Source organism: Polyodon spathula, chromosome 9, assembly GCF_017654505.1.
Source record: "Polyodon spathula isolate WHYD16114869_AA chromosome 9, ASM1765450v1, whole genome shotgun sequence".
Taxonomy (NCBI): Eukaryota; Metazoa; Chordata; class Actinopteri; order Acipenseriformes; family Polyodontidae; genus Polyodon; species Polyodon spathula.
In genome coordinates this window covers 35,882,347-35,901,290 of record NC_054542.1, presented here as the reverse complement: position 1 = coordinate 35,901,290, position 18,944 = coordinate 35,882,347, and the positions used below count along the sequence as shown (strand labels likewise).

Genomic DNA, 18,944 nt, shown 5'->3' with positions numbered 1-18,944 from the left:
ATAAATAAATAATGTACTCTAAAGAAAATGATTGATGAGAAGCTCGATATTGTCGGTGGACTGAATCGAGACGATGAAAGTAACATAAACCATGTCTCACGTCTAAGGTACGTAACATTTCTGATGTTATTGCACGTTATTTCGTTGTCTTCGATCCAGTGTGAAGAATCCTGATGAACCCTAAATTACTGCATACCAGGAAGTGCTGAAGATACTGCTTCTTGTATATCAGCTGACCATGAACACATCAGGTAATTGCAGGGCAGTTTAAGTGCAGCGCAGTTGAAAATGCCGTTTTTCCACTTGATGTAATATTTAAGAAATGTGTGTGTCTTTAGGGGGGAGAGGGGCATGAAGACCTGAAACTCGTTGAGAGGAATCCATAGCAACAAAGAAGCACACTTTAGTAACAAGGTAAGTGTAATGTTAACGCGTGTTTATTTTCCGACGTGTGTTGTGTAAAACTAATCTTTCCAAACAGGCACCTGTTGTTACATTACTGTTTGAATTAATTTGTAAAACGAAAACTTTATGCGGAGTACAGTGTACATTTTGGCTAATTTCCAAAATCATACAGACCGCATACCGTCGGTATTTAAAAATGCTCCCAGTTAATCCACCAACTCATAACATTTCGCAATTTAATTGAAAAATACAGTATGTGACTGCAGGGTGAACTTCATCATTAACCAAAATGTACGCGGCTGAAGTTGGCTTTATATTCGCCTGCTTCTTATTCACCGCTATTCAGATTTTGATCTGCTCCGAATTGAATGATTGGCTCTGTATTTAAGGCATTCACCAGCTGTTTTGACCCTGAATTCAGTGTTGGGTTGAGCATTATTTATTTATTTATTTATTTATTTTTAATGTATGTTGTTTAGGATCTGCCCCTCTATAAATATCCACAGAGAAAGTAGCAGCCCGACGTGATTTAACCCCTTAATCAAATATACTGTTACTTGTTCAACTATAATACATAAATTGGCATGTGTGCTATGTTTGCCAACTGTTTTCATCCTGAAATCACTGTTGGGTTGAGCAAAAAGTATTTGCTGTGTACCAAAAGGTGCAAAATAATAATAAAAAAAGTTAATATAGATACACAAATGTGAATACAACAACGTGTATGTGTAAATAAAAGGCTTCATATTCCTGGCAACATGGAGTATGTCTGATTTTTAAAAAGTTAATGACTCTGTATGGTTCATAAATTAACCATTTCTCTTTAAAAATAAATATTGGTCTCCCATGTTTTCCAATAAGGTCCAAATGCAGATTCCTTAAACATTTCAGAAACGTTAAAAATCATTTTTATTTATTTATTTTATTTATTTATTTATTTCTTAATTAATTATATTTTTTTAACTTGTTCATTTGTTGGAAAATAAGGAGCATGTTCAGTTTCATTTGCCTGGAAGAGCACTGTTATTGTTGATCAACAGGGGGGTACCAGTTGGGTTTTCATAATATAGGGCACATAACTCCAAGCTCAGACATTATCTAATCTAATTCCAGTAAGACAAGTTAAATAAAGTCTTGTGGTGTTTAGATTGCCTGGTTAAGATACTGCAGCACCATTAGTATCAGCTGATTTTTAGATTGGTAGTGGAAGGCAAGCCTTACATATTTAGATAGCACATCCTGTTGTGATGAACTTGGTATGGAAATCAATAAATAAGTTCTTCACAGTATTAAAATCATATGATTCTGATTTGTGTTCTAATATAGGCTGCTTTTCAGAATCATCTACCAGGGGTCAACAACCTTTGGCACTTCCAATTCCTTCCATTGCAAGACTTTGTTCCAACCAGATCCTAAACTATTTAATTGACCCTTTTTTCAATTCAATAATTAAGGCTCCAGTTAGAACAAAGTCCTGCAATGGAAGGAATTGGAAGGGCCAGAGTTTGCTGACCCCTAAATACACATTAACATTTTAGTTTTGATGCCTTGTTCTGAGGAAGTCTGTTACTTTTTTTCAATTAAAGGTGTTAAAGGGACTATAGGTGTCTTGACAAAGGAAGTGCACCTATATCTAAAAGCTTGGCCTGCAAACAGATATCTTTAACCACGTGTAGTACCGGATGTTTGAAAATGAACATGGCCATCTACTTATGCATAATTTCAAATTTGTTACACTAATAAAGGCTATAGCTTGTGAACCATTTGCCTGACTGTGCATATTCAATATTGTAAAAAATAATCTATTGAAAATACACACATAGTCACACATTTTGATATAATGTCTTATTTCCAGTTACATATTTTGTTGTTAGTATTGTGTTCTTGTGTTTGCCCACAAGACTCCTAAAGCTGCAGACCCATAAGAATCGGAGGAGGATTCCCTGTGCTTGTCTCCTCATGGATCCTCTGGGAGCACGCTCACAGTTCATCGATGTTCAGACATTACCCAGCTGGGACCAGCCTCAGCAGGGGGATGAGCCGGACTCCAGCAAAACAAGCCAGCAGCTCTATAAGGACAGGGACACTGGCTCTCCATTCCCATTCAGGGAACACATCAATAAGAAAGTGGTTCTGTTGTAAGTTTATAGAGGGAGGGCAAACACTTTTCCCCTGGTGTATTCGTGCTTTTAAGCTAGAAGACTTAGTCTGTTTAGTGTCCCGTTCCGGAGATAGAAGTAAGACTGCCATTGCATAGTTGTTTTCTGGTTTTGCTATGAGTTTAATAAGACGCACCTGAGCTTGTTACCTATACACTATGGCAAATCAAGCTCGTAGTAAAACCTGGAATGGGTGAAACTGAAATGCACTAAATCTTCTTTCCATCCCTGTATCTGATTTCAGCATACTTGTTTTGACCAGATTTGCTTCACTTGTTTCAGTGCAACATTTGCATAATTGTGTTTCTGAATGGAATATTTGGATTTGGAAAAGTAAATATGTACATGTCTGTTGTAGGTAGTATTTTAGACTGCTTTTATCATCATCTTTCCCACAACTTTCCCCCACGCATTCTGTCACAGAATGCTGTGCACTTTACTACTTGTTCAGTAGTTGCCTTAAAAAAAAAAAAACATTTTTAAATTAGGCCATGTTACCAGCTGTATGGAATGCGGGACGAGGCAACTAATTAGGCGTTTGTTTGATACAATCTGGGAGAATTAAGCAGTCTATAATATTCAAGTCTTGTGTATGTAATGCTTGCTTCGTAACTACACGCAAGTGAAGTGTATGAACACGTCAATGACATTCTTTAGCATAACTTATTAATTAAATAATAATGTAGGGGTATATGGAGTCCGTCTGGCTCATTGCACATTTTTGTTAGAAGAACTATACTGTTATGAAAAAAAACCTGGTCAAGGGCTATAAATCACGCTTACGTGTAATTGCACAAATTGCACACGCAGAATTGTTTTGTGTTTATTTGTGGCAAGGCGGGTTCCTGATGTGTGGCATGGACACACTTGTTAGTTGTGTAATCTGCCACTGGTGTGTAGCCGGTCAAAAAATACTTGTACTGAGTATCTGGATCTCAGGATGTTATATTCATCAGTACATTTTTATTTATTTAATCATTTACATGCTCTTGATATTCATTGTCTTTTCAGCAACGGGAATGTAGCCCTCCTGAATTGCACTGCCATAGTCAACACAAGCAATGAAGCTCTGATTGATAAGAACCCCATTTCTGACAGCATTCACTTGCACGCTGGGCCTGAGCTTAAAGAAGAGCTTCTCAAACTGAAAAGTAAGCTACAAAGCTTGTTAATGGAGAGGAGATGGGTTTAGACATGTTTATAATATGAAATACTGTTACAAAAACCTTTTTTTTAAAATGAGTCTCAATAAGAAGACCCCTTTTATTTAATAGAATGTAAAACAATGGTGTTTTGCACAAAATGTGCAGGGATCCTAATCGGAAATTTTGACGATGTTTAATATTGGCCCAAGGGGGGGGGGGGGGTGATATGATATTGTTCAATGAGGAGTACCATCGTTTGATGAACATACTACTGTGGTCTGCAGATCATTTGTATATTGGATAGCATTTCTTAGAACCTTAATGTACATTTTTTTTCCAGCTGTGACACTTTAGAAAAGCTAAAGCTCAATTTCAGAAAAAACTATCTAAACAGTTTCCTTTTTTTTTTTTTTTTTTTTCCTGTAGGCTGTCGAACGGGGGAAGTTAAGATGACCAAAGGGTTTAACCTGGCTGCCCGATTCATAGTTCACACAGTAGGGCCCAAATACAAAGCCAGATACAGGACTGCAGCCGAGAGCTCACTCTACAGCTGCTACCGGAATGTCATGCAGCTAGCCAAGTAAGAAAGAAGATCTTGCATCATCCAGTGATGTGTTATACTATATTAGGTTCTAAAGCTAGAATAGACCCTGGTTATGGTTCAGTCCTTAGCAAGTGCATGGAGTGAATGTGATTTTTAGATTGACTGGTTTTATTGGATCAATAAAGAAATGAACTTGGTGGTAGGGAGATCAATGATTGGATAGGCATGGAAACTAAACTGCTGTTATATAAAACAAAAAAAGAAAGTGGGAGGCAATAGCAGTGGCTTCAGCCAGGTTCTTTAGTCTGGCCCTCAAAGTGAACTGAATGTCCCCTCCTACTATTATGTTGGGTTTTGCATTGTGCAGTACCCCAAGTGGCTACTTTAACTATAAGTGTGTACAGGCCAGTTGATACAGAATGGTGCCTTGATTGAGATGAGCCCGGCAGCACACCTTGAAACTTCAGATTGTCAAGCCCTGGGCTGTATCTCTGGTGAAACCAAAAAAGCAAACTGTAATGTGGTTGTTTCCATCTGTAACTGTTTTGCCATTTTCCTAGGGAGCAGGCTCTGGTGTCTGTGGGGTTTTGTGGTATTAACTTGCCCAAGAGAGGGTACCCAATGGAGGATGCCACACACATAGCACTCAGTAAGTGTGTATTATTGACACATTCTGTTTCTGTGCAGATGATAATTGGTATTAAAACGGGTCATAACCCATATTATAAGCCTTGTCCCCATTGGAACCTATTAGCAGCAACTGCACTTCTAACGTCTCTGAGTATAGATCTCACAATGTAAATGGCAAAGAATACTGATAAACATATACTGTATGTTAGTAGCAGCTTTTTATCTCGTTTTTAGGATTTCATATGCAAAGAGTGCATGAGAAATACTCTGAATTCATACTGTTGTGTTTTTACCGTCATTCTTATTTTAGTACACATGTAAACACTTAACAGGGTTTGGTACTTTCAGTCTTAAAGACTTCATTAGAAGTCTTACAAAGTGATTGTTTTATACTAAACACTCTTCTAAAATAACTACAGTCATCATCATAATAAACACATTAACCCCTAACAATTGGGGCTGGGACCAAATCAAAACTTTGACAACCTGCTAATCACACTTAACAAAACTGTATTTAACAGTTTTTTTTCTTTTTATGAGTAGAAGGAATAAGATGCTTACAAAAAAAAGAAAACTCTGTTAAATACAGTTTAATAGCGGGTTGACAAAGTTTTGATTTGGTCCCAGCCTAGGTCTGGGGGAAGTGGGAATTGATAACAAGGTAAATAATAAACGCAAGACAGAAACTCCTTTTAAAACATTGTTATTTATTAGCTTTTACTGGCTTAACTTGGAAATTAACTATTGGCTTATATATAAAGTTTATCCACTCTATAAAGTCTAATGTGTCAATTTCCACAGGAACAGTCCGTAGGTTTCTGGAGAACCATGGAGAAACAATTGAGACTGTAGTGTTTGCTGTGACAGACCTAGAGGAGGTAAGGGCAGACTTTATAGACCAATCAGAGTACAGTATTTTTCTTGGCTCATGTGTTAGACTTACAGCCAATCATATTGGTGCTACTTCTCACAGGGTATCCTGAATTGAGGCTGTTTTGCTATCCCTGAAAGCATCAATATGACCGCCCTCATTGCTACACAAGTATGTTGGCAGGGTCGATTGTCTTTGACTAAAAGGTCCTGTGTAAGGAAGAGAAGTCCAAAAAGCAAATCCATTGCACATCTCAGAAAGAGAGACCAAGAATTTGAACATAAAACTAACAGGATGAGTTATGCTGTTTTGATGTTAGGATAAAGGAGATTTGCAAACTATATACAAACCTTCCACGACCAGTTCAATAAAAGAGCATCAGTCCGTGCATTCACGGCTTTCAATGTGGTCCACATTTTTGAATGTTGTGAAGACTGCTTAACAAAAATCATGCCCTTGGGAATAGAATTCTAAGGAATTTCTGATAAATTGCTTATGCGTCTGGGAAGGCAGGGGTTTCAGAAGAATGTTGTTTTTAAAGATTATTGCTTTTCTTTCTGGTGAGATCTAAGTTTTTAAAATGGAACTATGTTTCCAGCCGTTTGTCAGTTGAAAACAAAGTGACAGCTATGCCCTTTACTTGTGGTAAACATTTAATCCAAATGTTACCCTTTTGTGTGCTTTTTGGTGATCTCCTTTCCATCTTTCTGTGTGTTGTTCAGCCTGTATATAAGAAGCTGTTGCCACTGTACTTCCCGAGATCTGTAGAAGAAGAGCACAGGAGTCTCCCTCTTATCCCTGCAGATATTGGCAATTCTGAAGGAGAACCAGTCGTACCAGAGAGGCAAATCCGCATCTCAGAAAAACCAGGCTTTCATGAAGGTGAGCGCTATTACCATGGGCGATTGGTTGCCTCATTTCTTTGAGAAGGGTGGCGAGTTCTATTTCTGTCTGGGATTTTCATATGGGATTTATTTTTGTGTGAAGCTATATTTTTATGTATATTTTTGCAGGCACATCTTCAGTACCCAAACTTTTTTTTTTTCTTTTTGTTAAGACTACATTTACTATTTTATTCATAAACCAAAAATATAAAATAGGGGATCATGTGTTGCCATCAACTATTCTTTGCATTATGTAAGCATTACATTATGGTGTGCATGCTTCTTTAAAGATGTTATTGGTAACCTGAATTTGTAGTATTCCCACACAACAAGCGTGTGAAAAGAAATGAAAGCGTGCAGAATCACTTTTGAATGGGTTTAGCAGTCAGCCTCATGAAACTAGCTAAACAATGTATCTAGCGTTTCTTTATATTCTCATCCCAACTTCACCAAGTGAAAGCACTCAACATTTTAAAATATTTAAGTAAACAGTGGGTTGGGTACATGCTAAACCTATTTATTTACACAGTACTATAGATCAGAACCAACCAAGACATCCAAAAAAAATCACAATTGTACTGAAGTCATTTCAATCGTGTTCATGCAAAATACAGCAAAACCTGACTAATCCAACCCTTCTGCATGCTAGCATTCTGTATAATTCAGCATGATTGTGTCCTGACCAAATTCCCATTGAAATGAATGGTGTATGATGTCCTCTACAATCTGGAACCTGTCTATTCTGGAATATGGCCAATAGTTCCACAACACTGGGGCCACAACATTGTCTCTGCAAAATGTATTTGGCAAAACAAAAAAAGTACAACTTCTTTCAGTTAGTTGCTTGTCTTTTTTTAGTTTTTTTTTTTTTTTTTCTTTGAAAGATTCAGAAGAGGATGATTTGGAAAAGGACTTGTCCTTTGTGGGCTCCCACGCTTTTGCCCGGATGGAAGGAGATGTTGATAAGCAACGGAAGCTAATTCTGCAGGGGCAGATGTCAGAGGCAGCGCAGCATAAACAACACCAGAGAAAGTGAGTCTCTGTTTAAACATGTTTAAACACCTTTAAGTGATTGTAGCCATGTTGTGCACTTTCATTTAGTCAAAGCAAGTTTTAACTACATCTCCAGTCAGATATCGGTGCCCTTTTTTAGTCATTTCACCTAGTGAGTAAGGGAAGGAGATCCCTATTGCCTGACATGCTTTCAACCAGTAATCTGTTTGGACCCAGAAGACACCTTTGAGATTAAATGACATAGGAAGTTCAAGTGTAACATATTTTCTGCACAGACATGAGAACTTTCTTTAACCCAAGTATCTGATATCATATTTTAAGATATGATAGATTTTGCTGTAACATGCATTTTATATGAAAACTGCACATTTCAGCCATTTATTGCTAATGGAAGTGCAAAATGATTTATGAAATTATTGTTCACTACAGTCACTTTTTAAAGGAGTTCAGTTTCAAGACAGTAGGTGGTGGAACACTGATCTGGTGTGATTTCTGAGGGTACCAGTTAAATGTGTTTATTCTGTTTTTTTTTTTGTTTTTTTTTCACAGCTATAACCGTTGGCTATGTAGAGCAAGAGCAGAGGACTTGTCAGACATTGCAGCTTTAAAGGCATTATATCAAACAGGTGAGAGTTTCTTTTTGTTTCAGGACGGTGGGGGCATTGTGTTGGGCAAGCTTTCTAAACCTTGGCTTGAATTATTTCATTGCAAGTGCCACTGTTGCTACCGTGCGGTGTTAAACCATTACATCCCTCTTATGCAAACAGTAGAGGTATGATTGCATTCAGGGTGGTTAGTTTCTACAAGTAAGTTTAAATACAGAGCATATTTGCTTCCTGGGCTGCATTTTAAAGTTCAGTTACTGTGAGTTTCCAGTAGGGGGCATGATTGTTCTGCTAAATTGTTGTGGCTGAAGTCTTTCAGTTCCCTAACCAGCACTGACTTTGACGGTGTGAAAAGATATAGTGTGACTGGGAGAGATGTAGCAAAGGACTGTCACTCTGACGTACACTTTCTCATTTCCAAATACCAATTGACAGGTGGTTGCGGTAAAGTTGTTTATCACTCTGGCAACACTGTAAATTGTATTTTATCATCCGACTGCAGTGAGTGCTGTCGCTGTTCTAGTAGCTTGCCCTATTTATTTATTTTTAAACCACTCCTAAAGCACAAACTGGGCCAACATGAGACAGTAGGGGCTGGATTCAGCTTGGTATGGTGGGGTTAGGTTAAGGACAATACCAATGACCCCGAATCTTTTATCTTGCTTTTAAATTGATACCATTGTCTTTTAAGCAGTCTAAATGTATCTGTTAGTTGGTCCAGTGACTTCTTAAATAATGTATGTTCCAGCGGATAGATGTTTAAAGCTGCAGTGTCCCAAAATCATGTACAATATTACTATAACATATGATTGAGTGAACATTCTTCCATAGTTTTGCTTCATCAGAAACCAGACATTATCGGCATACCAGTCTGTTTACATTACCCAAGACCATTTTAGCTGGAGGCATACAAGCTTCCTCCCTCTTGTTTTAAGCTTTCTGGCTGCTCTGTCACTCTAAACAACATTTTTGGTGTTTTTGTATACTGGTAACATTTTACAAGAAGTGCCTATAATGCTAATATTTTCAACATGAGCTTGTTTGATAACAACATCATTAATGGACTGTAAAACAAGAGTATGGACACTGCACTTTTAACTGCTTAGTTGAAATGTGGATTTAATGGTTTGTGCCTGCACCCTCAGTCTGGGGATTGGTAGGTAAAGACTGGCTGACCTTCTGCTAGTAGTGCGGACTGCTGGTGCTGATGATTTGGGGCAACATGCAGAGAAGGTATTACAAGTCCAGCACATGACCCTCCTCACCTCTTCTGCAGAGACAGAACATGATTGGATAGTCTGAAAATTGGGAATAAAAACTAAGCTAAATCTGACACTAAAAATTTAACAAACAAAATAAGAATTTAAAAAAGTGCTGGGTTTCTTTTTGTGCTGGGAAAGGTTATTTTATAGTGTAGAACAAGTTGATTCATTTATGTATGTTATCTTTCTTTCCTAGGTGTGGATATCTGTGGTCGAACGGTTATGGTTTTAGTTGGAAGAAACATTCCTGTAGCACAAATAGACATTGAAAAGGTAATAGTTTATGACATTTATTATAAATACTAATCACATTCTTTGTAATAACAATAAAGGTATTCACCTTTTTAAAAAATATAGATGAATAGTTTATGGTGGAATTGCTACCTCTGCAATGCAGTAGTACTGATTTTATTGTTAACAAAGAGGAAGGGAGAAGAGGGGCTTGGTATTGGATGTGTGTTTCTTCTCTATATAAGTCTCCAAACATTATTAATGATCCTGAATCTGTGTGTGGATCTTTTTATAGATGAGACCATTTTTATTCCTGTTAACATTTCACATAGTTTAAGGTTTGGCTTAAATGATTTCTGAATGAAAAACAGTGTGCAGCTTTTTTTTCTTTTTCTTTTTCAATAAAATGAATAAACCAGTTAATTCACATACAATAACAGTGCGGTGAAAAGGTACAGGGTATCTTTGGAAAAACCAACAGGAAAGAATGGTTATTTACGTTTGTGAACAAGAAATCTTTCAAATCTGAAAATCGAAGGTGTGTTCCCCATGTTAAACAATGTGCTTTTCTGCCAGGCCCTGCTGTATTTTATCCATGTCATGGATCACATAGCCGTGAAGGAGTATGTCCTGGTGTATTTCCATACGCTGACTGGTGAACACAATCACCTGGACTCTGATTTCCTAAAGAAGCTTTATGACATTGTAGACGGCAAGTAAGTGAATACGAGTTTGTTGAACCCAGCTGTAAAAGCACTCGCGTGGCGTGCAGGAACGCCCTATAGACTGGACGTCGCCTGTTCGAGTCCAAGCTGTTCCTTTGCTGACAGAGGATGAGAGATCCCAGCGGGCGGCACACAATTGGCCGAGCGCTGCCCGGGGGGAGGTAGTAGGGTTAGGTTGGCCAGGGTGTCTTCGGCTCACCATGCACCAGCGACCCCTGTGGTCTGGCCCGGCACCTGCAGGCCTGCCTGTAAGCTGCCCAGAGCCGCGTTGTCCTCCTATGCTGTAGCTCTGGATGGCTACATGGTGAGTCTGCAGTGTGTAAAAATGTGGGCGGCTAATGGCACACGCTTCGGAAGACACTACTAAATTGAGGAGAAAACAACAAAAAAACGAATTGGCTATTAAGAAATGAGAGTGGGGGGGGGGGGATTCTTCCGCACTTCACCTGTGATGTATTCCGCAGCTCCTCAAATATGGATGTCCAAAATGAATCTTGCATGCTTATCCCATGAGTCTGGTCCAGAGGTTGTACTTGGCATACTTGAACCACTAGAAGTAAACTGTACCTACTATGTGGTTCCAAAAAGATCACCTGGCCAGAACCTGGTGATGCACTGGACCAATCAAGTGTTGCTAAATACATATGTAATGTATTTCTTACGATGAATTTTAAGTGGGGAAAATCTGATTTTCTGTCACTGTTGTGTTAATGCAACATGCAAAGTATGTTGTTAAACATCAGATAGCACTCACATGTTGATGTTGTAGAAACTAGTTAATCAATAAGTTACTTACAACCCATTGGTCTGGTGATCTATCTGGCTGGAACCAGTGGGATTTAAATGTATTTAATTGGATTTGTCTTTTTCTGTTCACTTTATAAATGTACAATAATCCGTGGCGTATCTGATTGCGGCAGGACCACCAGAGTAAGGGCGGATATGTAAAAAGGCGGATAAATGAATCTTGTTTTAAATTTCACACAGCTGTAACAATTACTATATTAACACATTTGTTATGAGATTCAGATTTTATTAGGGAGCTCCCTTAAATCCCTTGTTTAGAAACAGGGTATTCATGCTTGTGACAGAGTAGCCGTGTGGATGTGTGCATTCGCTACTGAATGAGAAGCAGGAGAGCGAGACAGAGGTTGAAGTTGATACACCCTGCAGTCGAACAGGATTTATTTACATATCAACACACTGAACAGCACACATGACATTACCAGCAATGTTAGCGCACAGGCTCGTACAACACACTTTACGAAAACTCTGGTAGGATCTACAATATCTGAACTGTCTTCTCTGTTCAATAATAACTAATGTTGCTAAACAGCTTGATCATGGCAGATAAATGGTTAGAGCGGGTATGCGACGGATTATTGGTTTTTATTTTTTTAAGTGCTATATATTTAAATTTGCTTATGGTTATTCAGCTCTGTTCCAGGTTTCTAAAATCACTGTAGTATAATTACCATTATTATTACATGTGCTCAAGACCACTATGTTGGTCCCTTTCAATTGGGAAACCACCTGATAGGGTGTGTAGATTTTAAGATATTTTTGCTAATTTTTAGAGTATTAATCAAACTGTGATCTGGAAAACACTGCCCTTTCAAACTCAAGTCTCCTAAACCATTGCTTCAATTACACACTTTTATGTGTTTGTTTTATCACAGGTATAAAAAGAACCTGCAAGCTTTTTACTTTGTGCACCCCACATTCCGTTCCAAGGTAACGTTCCAACATGTCTTCCTGTAATGTTTAAATGAAACATGAAAGCAGTGACCTTACCAGTGTTTGCTGTCTAAACACAAACAGTTTCATTAAGAGTATCCAGACTTGGAGCTGCAGTCACAAGCTTGTTTAGCAATGCATCTTTCTTTGGAACAGGTGTCAACATGGTTTTTCACCACCTTTAATGTCTCTGGGTTAAAGGACAAAGTTCATCACGTGGAGAACCTCCAGCAGCTCTTTACATGCATATTACCAGAGCAAATCGACATGCCCCGTTTTGTGCTGGAGTACGACGAACGGGTAGGTTTCTTTGTGTGTTAATAACAAATAAGTATTTTTTACTTTTTTTAATCCCCTTTCCAGATCCAGTTAGAGGAGACAAACTCAGTCACTTTTTTTTCTGTCAGATAGTTAGCCTATAGATTCTAGCATCATGACTTTTACTGTACACAGTGGATATTGTACAAAAACAAATGTGGTGGGTATAATTCTACAAAAACGTTTCCTCAATATGAACAGTAATTATTTCAAATCTGTTTATAGTACATGTTTCAATAATCACATTTTGAAGGTTGTGTTTTTTGTTTTTTTTGGAGGAGGATAAGTCAATTGGAATTATTGAAATCGATGAGCCAATGGAAAACATGTATTCAGAGCTATTTTAGGGGCTGGCTGGAGGAAGTGTAGGGAGATAATTTGCACAGCCCCAACCTCCACTTTAAGAACTGATTTCAATGGTATTGTTTTTTTTAGTAGTGTTTCTGTGTAAACGTGTGTTTTTTTTCGTTTTTTTTTTTTTAATAGTCGCCAATTGTTTATCATTTTCTCCCAATTTTAGAAGAGCCGATTATTTTTAGACTCGGCTCACTGCTACCACCCCCGCACTGACTCGGGAGACCGTTTCTTTTCACACTGCAGACCCACCATGGAGCCACCTCGGAGCTACAGTGTCGGAGGACAACGCAGCTCTGGGCAGCTTACAGGCAAGCCTGCAGGCGCCCAGCCCGACTACAAGGGTCGTTGGTATGCGGTGAACCGAGGACACCCTGGCCGACCCTAAGCCCTCCACAGCCTGGGCGGCGCGAGGCAGAAGTGTTAAAGGGACTAGGAGCTCTTAAAATAAACAAATCCCCTGGTCCGGATGAGATCCTCCCAATAGTACTCAAAGAAATGAAAGAAGTTATTTACAAACCGCTAACCAAGATCATGCAGCAGTCTGTTGACACAGGGGTGGTACCGACAGACTGGAAAATTGCAAACGTAATACCGATCCACAAAAAGGGAAACAAAACTGAACCAGATAACTACAGACCAGTAAGCCTGACTTCTATTATATGCAAACTTATGGAAACTATAATAAGATCCAAAATGGAAAATTACCTATATGGTAACAGGGTCCTGGGAGACAGTCAGCATGCTTTTAGGAAAGGGAGATCGTGTCTAACTAACTTGCTTGATTTTTTTGAGGATGCAACATCGATAATGGATAATTGCAAAGCATATGACATGGTTTATTTAGATTTCCAGAAAGCTTTTGACAAAGTCCCGCACAAAAGATTAATTCTCAAACTGAACGCAGTTGGAATTCAAGGAAACACATGTACATGGATTAGGGAGTGGTTAACATGTAGAAAACAGAAAGTACTGATTAGAGGAAAAACCTCAGAATGGAGTGTGGTAACCAGTGGTGTACCACAGGGATCAGTATTAGGTCCTCTGCTATTCCTAATCTACATTAATGATTTAGATTCTGGTATAGTAAGCAAACTTGTTAAATTTGGAGATGACACAAAAGTAGGAGGAGTGCCAAACACTGTTGCAGCAGCAAAGGTCATTCAAAATGATCTAGACAAGATTCAGAACTGGGCAGACACATGGCAAATGACATTTAATAGAGAAAAGTGTAAGGTACTCCACGCAGGAAATAAAAATGTACATTATAAATATCATATGGGAGATACTGAAGTTGGAGAAAGAATCTATGAAAAAGGCCTAGGAGTTTTTGTTGACTCAGAAATGTCTTTGTCTAGACAATGTGGGGAAGCTATAAAAAAGGCTAACAAGATGCTCGGATACATTGTGAAAAGTGTTGAATTTAAATCAAGGGAAGTAATGTTAAAACTGTACAATGCACTAGTAAGACCTCATCTTGAATATTGTGTGCAGTTCTGGTCACCTCGCTGTAAAAAAAGATATTGCTGCTCTAGAAAGAGTGCAAAGAAGAGCAACCTTTTCCAGGCTTAAAAGGCATGTCATATGCAGACAGGCTAAAAGAATTGAATCTGTTCAGTCTTGAACAAAGAAGACTACGCGGCGACCTAATTCAAGCATTCAAAATTCTAAAAGGTATTGACAATGTCGACCCAAGGGACTTTTTTGACCTGAAAAAAGAAACCAGGACCAGGGGTCACAAATGGAGATTAGACAAAGGGGCATTCAGAACAGAAAATAGGAGGCACTTTTTTATGCAGAGAATTGTGAGGGTCTGGAATCAACTCCCCAGTAATGTTGTTGAAGCTGACACCCTGGGATCCTTCAAGAAGCTGCTTGATGAGATTCTGGGATCAATAAGCTACTAACAACCAAACGAGCAATATGGGCCGAATGGCTTCCTCTCGTTTGTAAACTTTCTTATGTTCTTAATTGTGTGCTACCGCCTCTCATCCACGGTCGGTCGGACTTCATCTAGTGACGTCCAGGCTATAGGGCGCATCCTGCACACCATGCGGCGGACCTTTATCGGATCCGCCACTTGGGAGCCCAGTTAGAACAAGCAGCTGGAACATAAGGGTCATTTTGTAAACATACTTCAAAGGTTTAACTTGGAACAGTACCTAGGAAGGAACCTGCAACCACTTGCATAGTTGATGGCATTTGAAAAACTGTATGATGTGCAATGTGTGTCCTATCCGGAGGTTCACAAACAGCAGATGTTGTAGAATATTAGACTATACCCACAACTGGTTAAAGCACTAGCATTCAGGAAACTGGTTGTGCTACATACCCAAACATCCAGAAGCTGCTAGCCACTCCTGGCTTTTGGTAAACATGACAATATTGTATCATATTTGTCATACTTAACTACACATTCAATTAATATCAGGATGTTAGAATTGCAACTTAATAATCACATCATAAATATTGGTTGTTTAGTGCAGTATAAGAACTAAAAAAAAAAAAAAAAAAAAAAAAAAAAAATCAATCAAATTTCATTAACCATTTTTATGTTTCAGGCATGACTTTTGTATACTGTAGGTCCTGGAATCCATTTAATATGCTTGCGTATGTGTTAGGAGGCCATGTGATTCAGGTCAACAAACCAGGTGATGGTAGTGTTTTGAAGCCATAAAAAGAGTCGGTTTGATGCTGATAGTATTAGCCTTGTGTGAACTGGAAGCTGCTTCAGACTTGTCAGTGATGGAGTTAGAGATGATCCGAGGAAATAAAAAAAATTATAATTTCATTAAATATCATTGTTTCATTGTATATGGTTTCTTCTGCTAATCCAAGCTGTTTTGTATTCTGTTTCAGGTAAACGGGCCTTACCATCCTTACTACTCGTCATTGCTTGACCTTTGAAGAACACCAAAGCTCTTTTGTTTCACAGACACAAACATGCTGTCAGCTGGACATCTGAACTGTGCATGCTCTCTAACTATGAACGGATAACTTTTTTTTCCCTCTCTTTGTACAAAGTAATTTCAAGCAGAGAAACAATCAAAATGAGCTTTATTTCACCTTGAGCCATACATTTCACAAACAATAAATATATGTGTATCAGTTCAGGGATAAACCACTAATTCTTAATTTTGAGAAAAAAAAAAAAAAAAAAAAAAAAAAAAAAAGAAATGATCTGTATTCTGTAAAATGGGGAATTGTACAGGGAGTGATGCTAGTTAAAGCTTAAAAGATTCAGCCTGTCAAAGGCCTGTCTTCAGCCTTTAAAGGAGAGTGCACTCTATTTAGTTTAAGACCCTTGAGTTAGTAAATGACCCTTGTGTCAGTGGCAATGCCATGGGTTATTTGAGTTCCTCTTCGAAGTGAAAAATGTCAGAGTTCTCAATTAGATATCTGCAGAGACTGCTCGAACTAAAATGTGGATGAGGTGATGGGACCAGTGACTTTTTTATTTTTAAATTCTTACACTATAGCCATTGAACCCAGCATTAAGGCCACTTGCAAACACCATCATTATTTGGCAGTTTTGTCCTGGGGATATTGTGGAGTTTCTTTTGTGTCCAAGAGATTTATTTTAGATGTATAGTACTTGAAAACTTAGCCAGCCAACAAATCATCCATTGTGCCTAAACCACCCCACCTATGTTTCTTACATCTGTGGACTCATGCTCTTATTTAAATTGATTAAATGTCACTATTCTCAAAAGAGCTGGACACATACATATCTCCTGAATGACTGTTCTGAACTGGAAGCATCTTGTATTATAAGTGACTGCAGCAGCAGTTGTTGATGATGCATAGTTCACCCCCCCCCCCCCCCCATAGTCTCTAAGTTGCTTTAGATAAAAGCATTTGCTAAATGACAATTCTTATTGTAGGTATCAATCTAGTGTTAATGTCTGTAAATACAATCTGTGTGCTCATTTGTTCAGATGGCAAAACCGCTACATCAGTAGCTATAGGCATAGGCTACTGAAAAGAAACTTCTGGTCCCTGGAGTGCAGGGTATGTCATGGAAAGCTTTCTGGTTCCAATCCCAGTCATGACATGTTGGAGATGGCTGGGGGCCTACAGCGTGGGTTGTATTGGCTTTTGCATGTCGGCAGGTTCAAGATTAAATTCCGTTATGGCCAGGCAGTTACTGGCCAGTAACTTGCTAGACTGGGCCTCACCACCAGGATTCAGTAGCTTGGCAACATCCGATGCTTTTGTTTAATGGGTGAAAAGAGACTATTGCTTGTCCATTGAGCTTCAAACCTAAAGTAAGTGGGTTGGCGACATTCATATTATGGAGAAAATGTAGTTTAAAAAGAAAAAAAAACAAAAAAATTTGACAACAGTTTTCAGTATAATCTTCCGATTGAGTGTTTAAAGTTCTAGATAACCATTGGCAGAGCAGGTCAATTATTAGCCTGGTGTGCTGGTTTAGAAGTATGTAAATTAGGACACAGTATATGTTTTTTTTTTTTTTTTGGACAATGAGTGCATCCTTTATTTTATCAACAGTAAAAATAGCAAAGTACTCTGACTGTGATTTCAAAAATAGACATGGACTACAAACCAAGTTTTTTTTGTTTTTTTTTTTAAGTCGAAATGCGGCTTGTGGAATGACATGATGCAGTAATTGACTATTTTAAACAAGTGAAATCCACTTTCAAAAGAATTAGGTTGTCAAATTGTTGTTGCTGGGATTTTTTTATTTATTTATTATTTTTTTTTTTTTGTCATTCAGCTGTAAAAATAAGAGGAACACATTTTTGATATGGTATTTCTTCATATAGTTCTCTGCGTTGGCCAAGGGGTGAGATGAGGAATTTACCCTAATTACTGAGCACAAATATCGTTAGCCTTTATTTTTTACGTTTATTTTAATAGTACTGTTTAACTGTTCTTGTGTGAAATGCTGCAGTTTACCCAGCTGTCTTAAAAGATGGCTAGTGTGGGGCCTGAACAGTGATCACGCTAAGAGAAACGCATTGCATTTACAGATGTCTAGCTGGAAAATGACCAATGTATTTTGCCTGAAGTCTTGCCAATCTAGAAATGGGGGAGTTTGATGAAAGGTAATTCATTAAAATATTTTCCAAGTGCCCAAACAGTATTTACATTGCAAAGTTATGTAATGTGTTTTTTTTTTTTTTTTTTTTTTTTTTTGTCCCCCCTGGGATAAGGATATGAAAAATGACAGTATTATTTAAAGTGAAAATAGGTTAAGACTCAATGTATTGTATGTCTATTTTCTTTAAAGAAATCTTGGAAAGAGAAGAGCCATGACCTGTACTATTCTATTAAGGTTTTTTCCCAGAGCTGCTAGTTTTTGTTGCCTGCTTGCCTGCATGCCTGCATGCTGGCCTGGATCATTAGCTGTCTACAAAATGAGGTAAAATGATTTTTCAAAATAACTGCAACAATGAAAATCTAAATAAATGTGGAAAATTCATTGCACAGAATATTCTGATGTGTCTCAAGCATGTGAAACCCACCATTTTTATGTACTAATATCCCGCTTCCAACAATGTTATTACATTTGTAATGAATGTTGGAAAGCTCTGAGTAATCTAAATATGGATAGAAATTGTGTTGTAGCTGGTCACTTTGTGTCTAAAAAGAAAAAAATCATTCATTTTATAATACAGATATCAAACATTTGTTTAGTGTCACTTACAGTAATCGAATGGCGCTGACCATTCAACCTAAAGGTTAACAAGTTGTGACTTGTTTATGGTTAAAGTGGAAATGTGTCTTGTGTATAAAAGGATGTGTTAAACTCCAAGATTAAAGTCCCTACAAGTATGAATTGCCTTTTGATGTTGTATAGAACTCCCTCAATATATTGATGAAAACCGGTTAAACAGGAAGATCTGGGTGAATACACAGTCTTGCCTCATTTTGTATGAGTGTGAACAGTAATGTGCTATCCAGTAACATCTAGTTAATTGCAATTCAAGGGATGGCAAAATAATATATCAATCTATCATTTAGCGTCGTTCTATTTGAACAACTATTTAGAGATACTTTGGGGGGATTGTGCTGTGTGATTGATTATTCCCTTAT

General features: G+C 38.0%; 1 protein-coding gene across 4 annotated transcripts; it reads left to right on the top strand.

The window, feature by feature from the left end:
• The first annotated feature begins 7 nt into the window (after positions 1–7).
• LOC121320740 (ganglioside-induced differentiation-associated protein 2-like) lies at positions 8–18,330 on the top strand. Of its 4 annotated transcripts, none has more exons than XM_041259327.1 (15): positions 8–107; positions 339–414; positions 2,307–2,543; positions 3,576–3,715; positions 4,136–4,289; positions 4,814–4,902; positions 5,685–5,761; positions 6,477–6,636; positions 7,523–7,670; positions 8,202–8,278; positions 9,716–9,792; positions 10,327–10,466; positions 12,155–12,209; positions 12,369–12,512; positions 15,744–18,330. In XM_041259327.1, the coding sequence occupies exons 3-15, from the start codon at positions 2,365–2,367 to the stop codon at positions 15,789–15,791; spliced, it is 1,488 nt and encodes a 495-aa protein (XP_041115261.1). In that variant the 5' UTR covers positions 8–107; positions 339–414; positions 2,307–2,364; the 3' UTR covers positions 15,792–18,330. The 4 variants fall into 4 exon arrangements, with proteins under 4 accessions (XP_041115261.1, XP_041115260.1, XP_041115263.1 ...); XM_041259326.1 differs by lacking the exon at positions 8–107 and adding an exon at positions 168–251; XM_041259329.1 differs by lacking the exons at positions 8–107; positions 2,307–2,543 and adding an exon at positions 168–251.
• Positions 18,331–18,944: the final 614 nt, after the last annotated feature.